This window comes from Equus caballus, chromosome 21, assembly GCF_041296265.1.
Source record: "Equus caballus isolate H_3958 breed thoroughbred chromosome 21, TB-T2T, whole genome shotgun sequence".
In the NCBI taxonomy this organism is placed as follows: domain Eukaryota; kingdom Metazoa; phylum Chordata; class Mammalia; order Perissodactyla; family Equidae; genus Equus; species Equus caballus.
The window spans coordinates 63,113,121-63,125,686 of record NC_091704.1 but is presented as its reverse complement, the minus strand read 5'-3'; the positions used below and the strand labels follow the sequence as shown (position 1 = coordinate 63,125,686).

At 35.2% G+C, this 12,566-nt stretch overlaps 1 protein-coding gene across 7 annotated transcripts in view; it reads right to left on the bottom strand.

Moving 5' to 3' along the window:
• The window catches only part of CTNND2 (catenin delta 2), an 888,536-nt gene that overhangs the window by 722,885 nt on the left and 153,085 nt on the right, over positions 1 to 12,566 (bottom strand). For 6 of the 7 annotated variants that reach the window (XM_023625841.2, XM_070246034.1, XM_023625845.2 and 3 more), the window contains one exon: positions 10,105 to 10,241. The exons of the other annotated variant lie outside the window; for it this stretch is intronic. In XM_023625841.2, coding sequence (XP_023481609.1) covers positions 10,105 to 10,241 — 137 coding nt within the window. The remainder of the gene's footprint in view (positions 1 to 10,104; positions 10,242 to 12,566) is intronic. 7 annotated transcript variants of the gene reach the window in all.

Here is a 12,566-nt window from a genome sequence, read left to right as displayed (position 1 = left end):
ATCTTCACTTTTCTACGGCAGCAGACCACCTAGCTGGCTCATGTAGAGCCCCGGGCATGAATTCGCACATTTCTTTAATGACTGTAGCCGAGTGACAGCAACTTGAATATGATCGATGGGCTGCCTCGAGCATGTTTACTGTGTTGCTGATGCATGCTGGAGATAACTTGCATCCCAGCCACTGACTTTCACAAACAGGAATATTTGAGGAAAGCAATATGGCGGTATTTAACCCACACTATTGCCTTTGTACTACAATTTCTCTACAGACAGGAGGTGCATAAGTTCCCTGAAGTCTTTTTGTTTGGAGTCGCATTAATGATTCCTTCAGATTCCAAAATTATATTGCAGATGAAATTGATGGAAAGTTACTCACCTCCCTTTCCCTAGTTAAATAAGAGTTAGACACGCATGGACACCATTTAACTTGACCTCAGCAAAACTTCAGTCATAGAGAAATTTTTCTCTTAAGTAAAATATTAGACAATATATTGCAAGCCCATTATTATACCTAAATTATGAGACAGTGTAGCATAATGAAAAGAGTACTGGATTCAGAGTAAAACCATCTACTTTCTCATTTACAATTGTAAATTGCACAGCAATTTTCTACATGGCTTTAGGTAGGTAAACTGAGTATTTTTTAAAGTCTGAGTTTCTTTGGTCATAAATTGAACATATTAAACAAAATAATTACTAAAGAAAAAAGTCATTATTTAATTATACATTTGATAAAATAAGTTTCATGTATCTATTTTATGGATATATGTAACATATAATTGGTTAAAATACATACAATTTTAAAGAAATTTAATTTCTGTCCTTTTTGAAAATGTTTTTGTTCTTTTGAGATATTATTTAACACTGTTTCCTTGTTCAATGATAGCTCCTCTGTTTATCTTGACTATTTCTACCATATTTGGTTCAGTTTCTCTGAATATTGAACATATTTTCCCCATTTACTCCCTCTAGAATGTTCTATTTAATTTCCTACTCTGTGCAAACCCTTGTACAGGGCACTGACTATCCTGTTTCGTATGTCCTGTCTGCGGCTCTTATCAGCAATTAATTATGACATATTTTCCCAGTGAATTTGTAAGAGTCCTTAAACTCTCAAAACTTTGCTCCAGGCTGCCTCTGTCAAAGTAGACCCAATGATTTATGTACAAGAAAGTATGACATGTCTTTTTTTTTCATTCTGAGAGAATTAATCAACCTAAGTGATCAACAAATGTGGAAAAGTTAAATAAAATTGTAATATTAAATAATTTACAGTGTATTTATACAGCCATTAAAAATGTTTCAAAATAATATTTAGTGATATGAAAAAATATTCTTGATATAATGTTATATGTACAAAGAAGTATAAATATTTATAAAGGAAAATAAAAATTTTATATAAATAATTATGTAACCATATAAATATCTTAGAAAGAGATCTTGCCAAATATTTGCAACAACTTCTAGCTGCACTATTATCCTCAAATTAAATTTTCATCTTTATTCCTTTCTGAATTTCTGAGCTTTTCTACAATGTACATGAATTATTTTATAGTGGAAAATTCACAAAAATTATTAAAACATAACATTTAAAATGTTCAATGTGATTTCATATGTGAATATTTAACAATGATTCTAAGGATAAATATGAAAGAGGCATTAAAAATGCAATATAATGTCATGTTACAAAACTCCACATATTAAGAGTTTGTCTTCTAATTTAGCATATAAAAGCTTAGTCTATTTTTATTTTCCCATCATACCATCCAGTCTCCTAAAAACCCAACAACCAATACCTTCAAAGAGGAAAGAGAAAACAGCAACCAAATGAATTAATTATTAGAATAGATTTGGGGGTTATTAAAAAGATGAATAAGTGTATGTGTCTTGAGAAGAGTTACAACCAAAATTTTATGGGCAAAATTAAGTTTTAGGAAAAAAGTCAAAATATCTTAGAAGAAAGAATAGAAGAGACATAAGGGAGCATGGGGGTGGGTGAAGGAGGAAGGGAGATGATCTATCCACACTTGCAGAATTATCCACCATGACTAGAACTCCTAGCATGAATTGTCAAGATCTTACACAAGTGGTTTATGACCCTTGTTTCTCCCTGATCTCTAGTTTCAATCATCACTTTTGTGATGCAAAAGATCCACAAAGAAACAGACCCACATTGGTCCCATCAGTCTGGTGCCACATGACCATTCCTTTCCTTCCTACTTGGAACTCCAGAATTCTACATACACCACTTACTTTCTTTCTTTGCCCTAGTGGAAGTCTAAACACTCAGTTTGGTCAGTCTCCCCATCCTGTGTATACGATATTCATATGGCTTTCTGATCCTTGCTGACTCCAGCTCCACCCCTTCCTTGTTATGAACTATACCATCTAGCAGGACCCCGTTCTTCAGAGTCCAAGCTTGCACCTTCATATCTCAATCCACATCTTGAAAGAGACAATCACTGCTCCTAATATAGTCTATGTTCTATGAATGAAAATTAGGGGAAAATCATGCATTCTTAAAATTTTCAGTATGCATCGCCTTGTAACAAGAAATAAATTCAAAAATCATCAATCAAGTAATTCTCATTTTGATTGTGATACATAGAGAGAGTTCAACTTGTGGCACTATGATATGTATAATTCTTTTCCTCTCTGACCAAATGAATATAAAGTTCACTAGTCTTTGCAGATAATCTTTCTCTATCTTCCTGACCTTTCCTAAAGGTGTTTTAATTTCCTCTTTTTCAAGGGTGATAATTTCATCACTACTTTCATAAAATGCTTTTCCAAAATACAGTTTTCAAACTGATTCATAGTTATAGGTTATTTTCCACATTGTCTTATCAGAAACTATTGTTGCACATTATAGTGACACTAATAATGCTGCAAGATTTTGCAATGATATGTGGCACTGGAAGAATACTAATTAAGGGAACATTTTATAATGTGCCCTTTCCCAATAATATTATACAAAGCGAATGTACTTTTAAAATTATAAATATAGAGGCTAAATAAAAATAAAGGCATACTATTCTCACACATGAGTCAATGTAAAAGATCAAGATTTCTTTAGATTTCAGGTAAGATGAATCTTTTAAAATGCTTTTTTAGGGCCTCCATATGACAGGACATATGTGAAGGACTCTGAAGTAGTTTTGCTCACAGTGGGAGCTCAGAAATGCCTTTACTCCTGCTTTCCTCTACTAAGTACAATAACAAAAATGATTAAAAGCAAGAGAACTTCTGTTTTGCTACCTAGAAACCATTGATATCCTAAATAACGGTACTAAAAAATTCCTCTAAAATCAAGACTACGATTTACAATCCTCGTGGAATTTAAAGAACAAGAGAAATTACTGCAACAATAGGCTGTCTAGGGTTACAAATGCTGTCAATTTTCAGGAATGTGTTTATCGGCATAAATCATTTGGAGTTTTATACTAAATTGACTGGAGAGTTTTCTTAAAAGTTCATCTACAACCTTTTGGTATTTTACAACTTTAAATATATGTTTGTCGTATAGTTTTAACTTCATTGCTAACTACTTGAAGGCAAATTCCAATCCGTGTATCACCCAGGGGAAGCACAGTTCTACGCACACAGTAGAGGCTTGATAAACACTACTGAATAAATGCAAGGAGAGGACACATTTTCATAAACTATCATACACCTAAAAAGTTTCCATTTAATCCACTCATTATTAAATGTACTTGGTTGGTAGAATTATTACAGAAAACACCTTTATCTGAGCCATAATAATTTACAAAGATCAATGAACTATATGAGCTCTAAAGGTTTTAAAAATGCCCCAGTAATCTCTATAGTTTATGTAAGATCCTTTAGACGACAACTTTTGAAGTATGTGATGATCATATGAAATTCTAATCAACTAAAAGGAAAAAATATTATTTTGAAACAAGTATATTTTTAGAAGTGTCACGGTTTTCTTAAGAGCAAAGTAGTACACGTATTCATTTAAGAGAAAATACAAAGACCAATGTTACATAGTATGAGTGAGTGGAAATTATTGCCTAATGTTACAGACCAATATTACAAAATATTTTTTTAAAAGATGAAAACACACAAATGAAGATCAAAATACTACTCTCAGGCAAATCACAAGCAAACATGTTCGTATTCCTTGCATTCATGATGCAGCCTCATGTCTCTCCTCCACGGAGGGTGATTTGAGTCACTGCTCACTCTCTTTCTTATCACCAACAATGTTCTGTCATTGTCATCACTCTCACACCAGCTTTCAGAGTCCACAACACGCTTTCTCTCTCTTTTCTTGTTTTGATCTCATTTCCCAGAGTCATAACTCAGGTCTTGACATTAACAATAATCACTTTCAAATTCTTGATTTTAAGCACTTGGTTCTCAAGCTATCACTATCTATACAAACTCACTCCATGAACCCATTATCTCCACCAATTTTTCTCTTTACCCTCTTTCATTCAGTGTTGGTTCCAATATCCATGATTATAATCACTCTCTTACATCTCTCACCTCCAAAACCCTTCCCTCTGCACCTCAGCTCAGTCCAACTCTCCACAGACTCCAAATAGACTCCAACTCGAAACAAGCTCGCTGTGCCTATCTGATGACAGCAGAAGAGAAATACCACACATTTCCAGAACCAAGCCATCAGCCTGCCTGCCACCATGTTCTTTGCCTTTCTCCTGATCTCACAGATGAAATGCCTTTGTTCCAAAAGCCATTCCCTCCACAGGTACACTGGATCCTGTTCACTCTCATCTACCTGATGACTTTTCCTCTGAAATTATTCCCCCTCTCTCAAGCATTAATTTCTCCTCATGTGGGTCATTGCCATCATAAGAATATCTCCCATTCTTAAAAAAGAACCCCTCCACCCTTCTCACCCCTTTAGCCACCACATCATTTTGACTCTTCTTTGTGATGAATGGTTATCAATCACCTTTCTTGGTTATTTGTTCAAAATATGTGACTGGAATCATCACATGTCCGATCTCTGTCCACACCTCCTCTTCTGGTAAAAGACACTCACTTACGGGAGAGGAAATGGGACTGGGTGACTCTCTTAAAGCCCCATAGGACAAGAGACTTGATAACTGTTGGAAATGAGACAGATGTGTCTGAAATACAGAAAATTACTCATAGCATGTAGCATAAAAGCATGGTTCTATTTATGTTAATATAAAAGTGTAAAATTCACCAGTTAAAAACCAATTGAGATGGGAAATTAGAATAAACAAAAAAATGAATGAACATCTTTTCATTGAGCTATCCATGGCTGTTGTGTTCAAGGACTCTAGGACTCAGCTTATAAATATCTCAGTCATGCCATACACGCTACCAGGGACATATCTCATGACTTAGGCTTTGGCACGACTTAAGTATTATTCTATGGTTATGAACTAGAATTTGTCTCTATGCAATATTAACCACCTACCTAAGAACTTAAGTTCTTCATCTCAATAACAACTTATTCCAATGAACTCTATCAGGCTTAGTGTTCTTTATATATACATTTCCTTTATTATTCTTCATTGTGCTTTGCCTATATAAGGTGCTTAATACATTTAATGAATGAGTAAATAAATTATGTAACCTAGTACATGGCAGTCAGCTCAGAATATATGCCTGCTATGACAAAAGAAAGATTTCTCTCCTGCAGAACTGATGTCCAAGGAGACAGGACTAGAGCAGTACATAAGTGTGATGCCATAAAATTTCTTACTTGAAATTCCATAGACTAATAAATAGGATTTTTGGTCAAGAAAGTTACTTCTCATTAGCACCTAACGAGGACCAGGTAAATGATATTCTTTAAGTGAACAAACTATAAACATATTGTGCATATAATTATTAAGAATCATAGAAGGTATTACTTTTTTTTTAATTTTTAGTGAGGAAGATTGGTCCTGAGCTAACATCTGTTGCCAATCTTCCTCTTCTTTTTTTTTTGCTCAAGGAAGATTGTCGCTGAGCTAATATCTGTGCCTATCTCCCTCTACTTTATACGTGGGACGGCTGTCTCAGCATGGCTTGCTAAGCGATGCATAGGTCCACACCCAGGATCTGAACCAGATTCCCTGGCCACCAAAGTAGAGTGCACAAACTTGACCGCTATGCCATTGGGCTGGCCTGCAAAAGCGTTAACTTTTAAAGTCACTTTTTCTTAATATCAGATAATACTTTAAAAAATATATTTAACTTATCTTTAACTCCATAGATGATAGTTTATACCTGAGAAAGAGAAAGGAAGGACACATTAAGAACAATTTAGGACAAAAATTCCCCAGTGAAGGAAGAGACTAGCTGTTTGCATCTGGCCACACTGAGAAAGTCCATGGATTTCGCTGCTTGTTAACTCCTGCCTTCACATGGGCAGACACCATGCATAGGACCTGACACCCAAGCCTCTGATTCAGCTTCAAGTTGTTCTATCTCAGCTTCCCATGACAGATTTTCATTCCTCCTCACATTACTTATCTGCCACAAAGAATCTCCCTTTTGCTGCCTAAAAATGAACAATGAATCTATTTTAATTATTAGAAAAAACTCTTCACAATTAAGTTTTTATTAAATTTTCATCAAGGATTCAGAAAGGCGATTTTATTTACAGTAATATATTTTTGCTTTAAGCAGCTCTTCATTCTCTCAACTACAGACATCACTATTTCAGTGGAAGGAATAATCCCCATTATCCAAACCCAGCTAATACTCATACTTCCGTCTAATTGTAAACACAGTGATAAACAATGCTAACAGCTTGATTGATTTCCTTCTATACTTTTCCAGAAAGTCGTAGACAGGTACAAACAAAACATATTTATTATTTAGTTTAAAAACGGGATAATATAATATTATGTCATTTCCTTTCTAAAATCCTCATGGATTTTTTTCAAAGTTTAGACATACAGCTCCAACTCCTTTTTACTAATAATTAAGTAAAAAGGATCTATCTTTTATATAAAGGATATATTAATGTTTTCAACTCCTAACCAATCAGTATTGCTCCATTTTTTACTATCCCAAGTAATTTTGCAATAAATAAAATAATTTTGCAAAAAATGAGTTTTCCAGGTCACTCATTTTTATAGAAGATATGTCTAACCATGACTAGTAAAAGGCTATGGAACATTTCAAATGCCAAATCACAGAACCATATCATTTGACACAAAGACTTCAGCAATACACAATCCCATTTGGAACGAAAAAGAGCGTGAATTCCTCAAACCTTAACCCTTAGCTAGCTCACAATATATACTATTTTTTTAATGTTTGTCTACTTGGTACCCTAAAGAAAACTACATTTTCATTTTGAATTTTGTCTCTAATTAGTACATTAGGGTGAAAAAAATTTACATATATTCATTGCTTGTTCGCATCTTTCTTCTATGAATTTTCTGTTTATATTTTTTGTCTAGTTTTCCATTCTTTGTTTCTCTTTTTCTCATCAACATTAGGAAGTTTTAATATATTAATTATATTAACACTTTGTTAATCTGTGACTACTTTCTCTTCGCCTATTTTTCTACCTTTTTTTATGATGAATTTTTCCTTGCTACTATTGTTGATATTTACATCGCCAACTGCATCAACCATTCATGTGTGATTTCTGAGTTTCCTGTCATACTTAAAAGCCTTTCCCACCTGTAGTTTATATGAATGTTTCCCCACTGTTTCTTCTAATATGTTTACAGTTTTATTTTTACAGTTACATTGCTTCCCCTTTGAGATTTATTTCTGTATATATTGTGAGTCAAGGGCTTTACTTTTCTTCCAGATGGTTAGCTAGTCATGCAAACACCATTTAAACCACTGGTTTGTATTAAACTAATATACTTTAAGTGAATCAGGTCCCTACATGTATTTGAATCTGTTCGGAACTCTCGGTTATGTTCTTAAGAGATTATTCGTTCTATTTGGGGAAAGTTGGACACTACTGTGATTAGTATGTTTGGTAAGGTAAAATCTTTCTATCAAAATTTTCCTTGCAACTCTCATATCCTTATGCTTCCATATGATCTTTAAAGAGAGTTTGAGGGGCTGGCCCTGTGGCGGAGTGGTTGGGTTCGCGTGCTCCACTGCAGGCGGTACAGTGTTTCATTGGTTCAAATCCTGGGTGTGGACATGGCACTGCTCATCAAACCACGCTGAGGCAGCATCCCACAAGCCACAACTAGAAGGACCCACAACGAAGAATATACAACTATGTACCAGGGTGCTTTGGGAGAAAAACGAAAAAATAAAAAATCTTAAAAAAAAAATGTGAGTTTGATCCAGTTTGCCAAAGAAGCAAATAATCAGCAGCAGGTTCCTAATTACAACTGCCTAAATTTTACATGATATTTTGGGAGAGAGTAATATTGTTATGCTATCAAGCTTTTCTACACAGGACCATGGCATGCTTTTTCATTTATTCTGAATTGCTTTATTATCTTTGATAAAATGTTATAGTTTTTATCAGACAGGTCTTGTAGCTTTCTTGTCAAGTTTATTCCTTGTGTTTTATATTTTGTCACTACTCTAAAGTTAGTGGCTAGCAAGGCTTCCAAATCACACCAGAATAAGAACCCATGACATGACCCAACTATAACAAGGCAGTACCTTGAGTATGGGGAGTGGCGTGGACCTTTGCTCTCCTTTTCCATCACTCCTCAAAACTAATCAGAAAACTCACGGGTGGGCTTTTGGAAGCAAACTAATAAAGCAATACAGCCTATGCCTCCACCCAATTTCCTGCTTACTGACCATTTCCACAAACTTGATTATCCAATCAATGTACTCCACTTTCCTTTGTGACCTTAGCTGGACACTTCCTGACCTGGTGGCACACTTTTGACTGACAGCATCATTGATCTCTTCTGTCAATGGATCTTCCCTCAGCTACTCTGGTGACAGCCTGACCACCCTGGTGGTTTCCCACCTTTACCTAAATCAGCCCCCGCTCATTAACCAAAACCAGTGTCCTCTAGGAACCATAGAGCCCTTCTTTCTGAGTAACTGTCCTTCATTGGCCCATTCAGACTACAGCTCTGTGGAGATGTTCCTGGAGTTACATAAATAGTGTCACTCTCACCCCAACACTGTTGCTAATTCAGCACCCCTGCATCATTTAACCCAAACACAGGATGCTCTTTCACTTAAAAAAAAAAAAGATTAATATTCTAGCAAAGGCTAAAAGAAAAAGTGAATTAAAAAAATCTTGATTTCCAGCTTTCTTCAACTATTTACCACCTTTTATTTATAAGAAGCATGCCTTTTGTGAAACAATTTTTTAAGTCTAAGACTTCAGATTTTATTTACTTATCCATTTTTATGATATTTATTTATTTATTTACTGAGGAAGATCAGCCCTGAGCTAACATATGCTGCCAATCCTCCTCTTTTTCCTGAGGAAGACTGGCCTGAGGTAACATCCGTGCCCATCTTCCTCTACTTTATACGTGGGATGCCTACCACAGCATGGCTTGCAAGTGGTGCCATGTCCACACCTGGGAACCAAACCGGCGAACCTGGGGCCGCCAAAGTGGAACATGAGCACTTAAATGCTGCGCCACGGGCCGGCCCCCATTTTTAGGATAAAATAGTGTTGGAATCATTCAGACTTTAACTAGTTTTAAAGGGAAAGTTCTGAAATGCATTCTTCCAGATGCATCTCAGAAACACTGGGAAGACCAACTGCCTTGACTCAATATGATATTCATCTGCTGTCACATATACTAATTTTTTAGCCTAGTGGATCTATTTTGACAGTTTATTAGATTTCATATTTTCTAAAGACCAATTATTTGGCTTCATGCATTCAATAGTATTAAATGTCAAGTCCATCACTGAATCTGCCAAAACTTCACCTACAGGAAATTTGACTATAAAGTCTTTTTCTTTTTCCTATGAAATATTTTTTCAAGGAAAGTTGCCTCAATCATGAATAAAAACATAGAGTTAAAAGCAATTATAATAATATTTTTAAATTAAGTTTATAATGAATACCAACATTCTGCTAGAAAAGCATGATTTTTTCCCAACATTTTAGAATCATCGTTCATCAAGAAAGAACATTTTTTGAAATGCTCCCATATACATGTCACAAAAGTGGAACATTTCTACCTGTTCTTTGACTGAGGCGAGGATGGCAGAGGTGGTTTCTGTTTCCGAGCCATCCCCATTGGAGGTGGCCAAGCCAGGGCTCAGGGAGCTGGTCTTCTCTGAGGCTGACGAAGGCTGGTCTGGGACAGGCATAGCTCCTGCAATGCAAGAGGACACGCTCAATGCCATTGACGTTGTCACCATAAAGAGATAAAACTATCAGGCAACTTTAAGCAGTAAACTTGGGCAAAATGAAAATTATGAACTACAGAGAAAAAAGATGACGTAAGTATAGAAAGGAAAACAATGCAAGTAAATAGAATCATTTCTCCTATATCGACACCAGCCAGATTCTAGAATACACTCACAACTTTGTGGTTTGTCGCTGAGGTAAGTAGGGGAAGAAATGATGAGTTGGAAAAGGCAAATAAAATTATAAGAGTAAAGAGACAAGTATCGAGTCTAAAAAGAAGCTAGTCAAACTACCATTTTATACATATTTTAGATACATTTATTACTTACACATTGGTATACTTTCACCTCAAAAGAAAACCTCTTGGATATTCCTCTTTAGATGGAAATCACACAAAATAAATGATCAATAACTTATAATTAAGGAAATTTCTGAATTAACATAAGAAGCTTAGTTGGTATTGTGAAATACAGTAAATAACTGGCCCACTGCACAAATATTTACCGAGTTCCTACTCTGTGACCGACAGCAAACAAAAGCTCTTTAAAGCTGGCAAGGCTCATTTGCCACAGTTTATTTTGTCTGAGTTCATTTATGAAAGAAAGGAGAGACTCAAATAATATCAGCCCAATTCATAAAGGGACACACATGTACAGGTTAAAAACAGAATTCCCAGAAGTTATTTTGTTCCATTGTATTTGTCTTTCTTGAACAAATAAGACTGAAGTATTTATTACATATATTATCTAGTAATGCTCATCAGCAGAGGAAATAATAAGTAACTGAGGTCAATTTTTACCAAGGTCCTATAAAATCACTACCAAAAAGGAGGCTGTGAGTAAATAAAGGTTATTTTCTTGCCTAAAGCTATCATATTCCATGTCCCTCCAGGATCTGGTGCTGTGTGAATGTTAAAAGGTATTTCCTATTATATTGTATCTGAGCATCCTGGGTCTTACACTAAGTGACATAATTTTCATAGCAGCACTTGCACTATGTCATTACCTACATTTAGTTAATAATTTAGGGATACACAAACCCAAAAGGGAGCCATTACAGAATTTTCCTTAAAATATATGATTAAAAAAGTGGCCATCTAATTTTCCGATAGGACATTCCAACTTAGTTTTGAGTTGTTTTAAATTTTTGAAATAAGATCCTTAAAATATTACGAATAGGGAATAGAATAGCATTAGAAAAATAAATCTGTTACAAACCAAGAATATATGGGAGGGTTTGGGGAAATAATATTTGAAAGTAGAATTTGAGCAAAGAGTAAGGATCAAATTAAACATGATTTGGGAAAATGCAACCATGGCTAAAAAGTTGGAAGTATTTTAGGTGATGGATCTCAACAGGATGAAAGAAAGAGATTTAAGTAATTACAGTGGTGGGATGGGGAAGACAATAATAAAGTACATTTCTGTATTCAACTTGCTTTCATATGTGGTTTTCTTATTTGATCAAGCCTTATAATTATAAAGCTGTAGATAAACAGATCAGCAAATGTTATGCCCAGAAAAACAGGCTGAAATCATGCCCTTCTATTTAGGAGAGGTTTGAGAGATGGGGGAAGGTGGAAGGGGCAGAAAATAAGAAAAGAAAATGGCAGCTCTTGTGTGCAAAGTCACCCCTGTCAGTGGAGTTCCACTCTTGATCTTGCATCTCCACCTCTATCACTGTCAGCAGCTTCCAAAAGGAACTCTCTATAAGGACAGCCTAAAGCTGAGAAAGGAGGAATCTTACACATTTAAAGTTATTATTTTAACTTCTGGGTTTTCTACATTTTATCGGGCCTGTGCAAATTCAGGCTCTGGGTCAGTATTATTATCAACATATTTTTTGATGAAGAAATTGTCTAACATAGCATAAGTAACATAAGTGAGCCTAGAACTCAGATTTTCTCTCTTTTTATTCCTATTTTAGTGTCCTTTGATGTGTCAGCCTATTTTCCACAACCTATACTGCCTCCTAAAGGCTAGTCTACACACAAATTTTTATAAAGTGTAGCTCTTAAAAGTATGACAGTAACCTGTCATAATAAAATATGGGATTTAATAGGCAATGAATCAAGTTATATCCTTAGGCACTTGACAACTTTGACCCACGCAGTATAAGGAATACTTATGTCTGTTTATCTACCACTTTCTTCTTGCAGCAATACTAGGAAAAGAAGTGAAATCTTCAAGGCTTATCCCACCATACAGAGCTACTGCTACCCATGGCAACCTTGATGCCTGAACGAAAATGACTTGGAATAATTTCCATGGCTTATACATTTTAACATCCA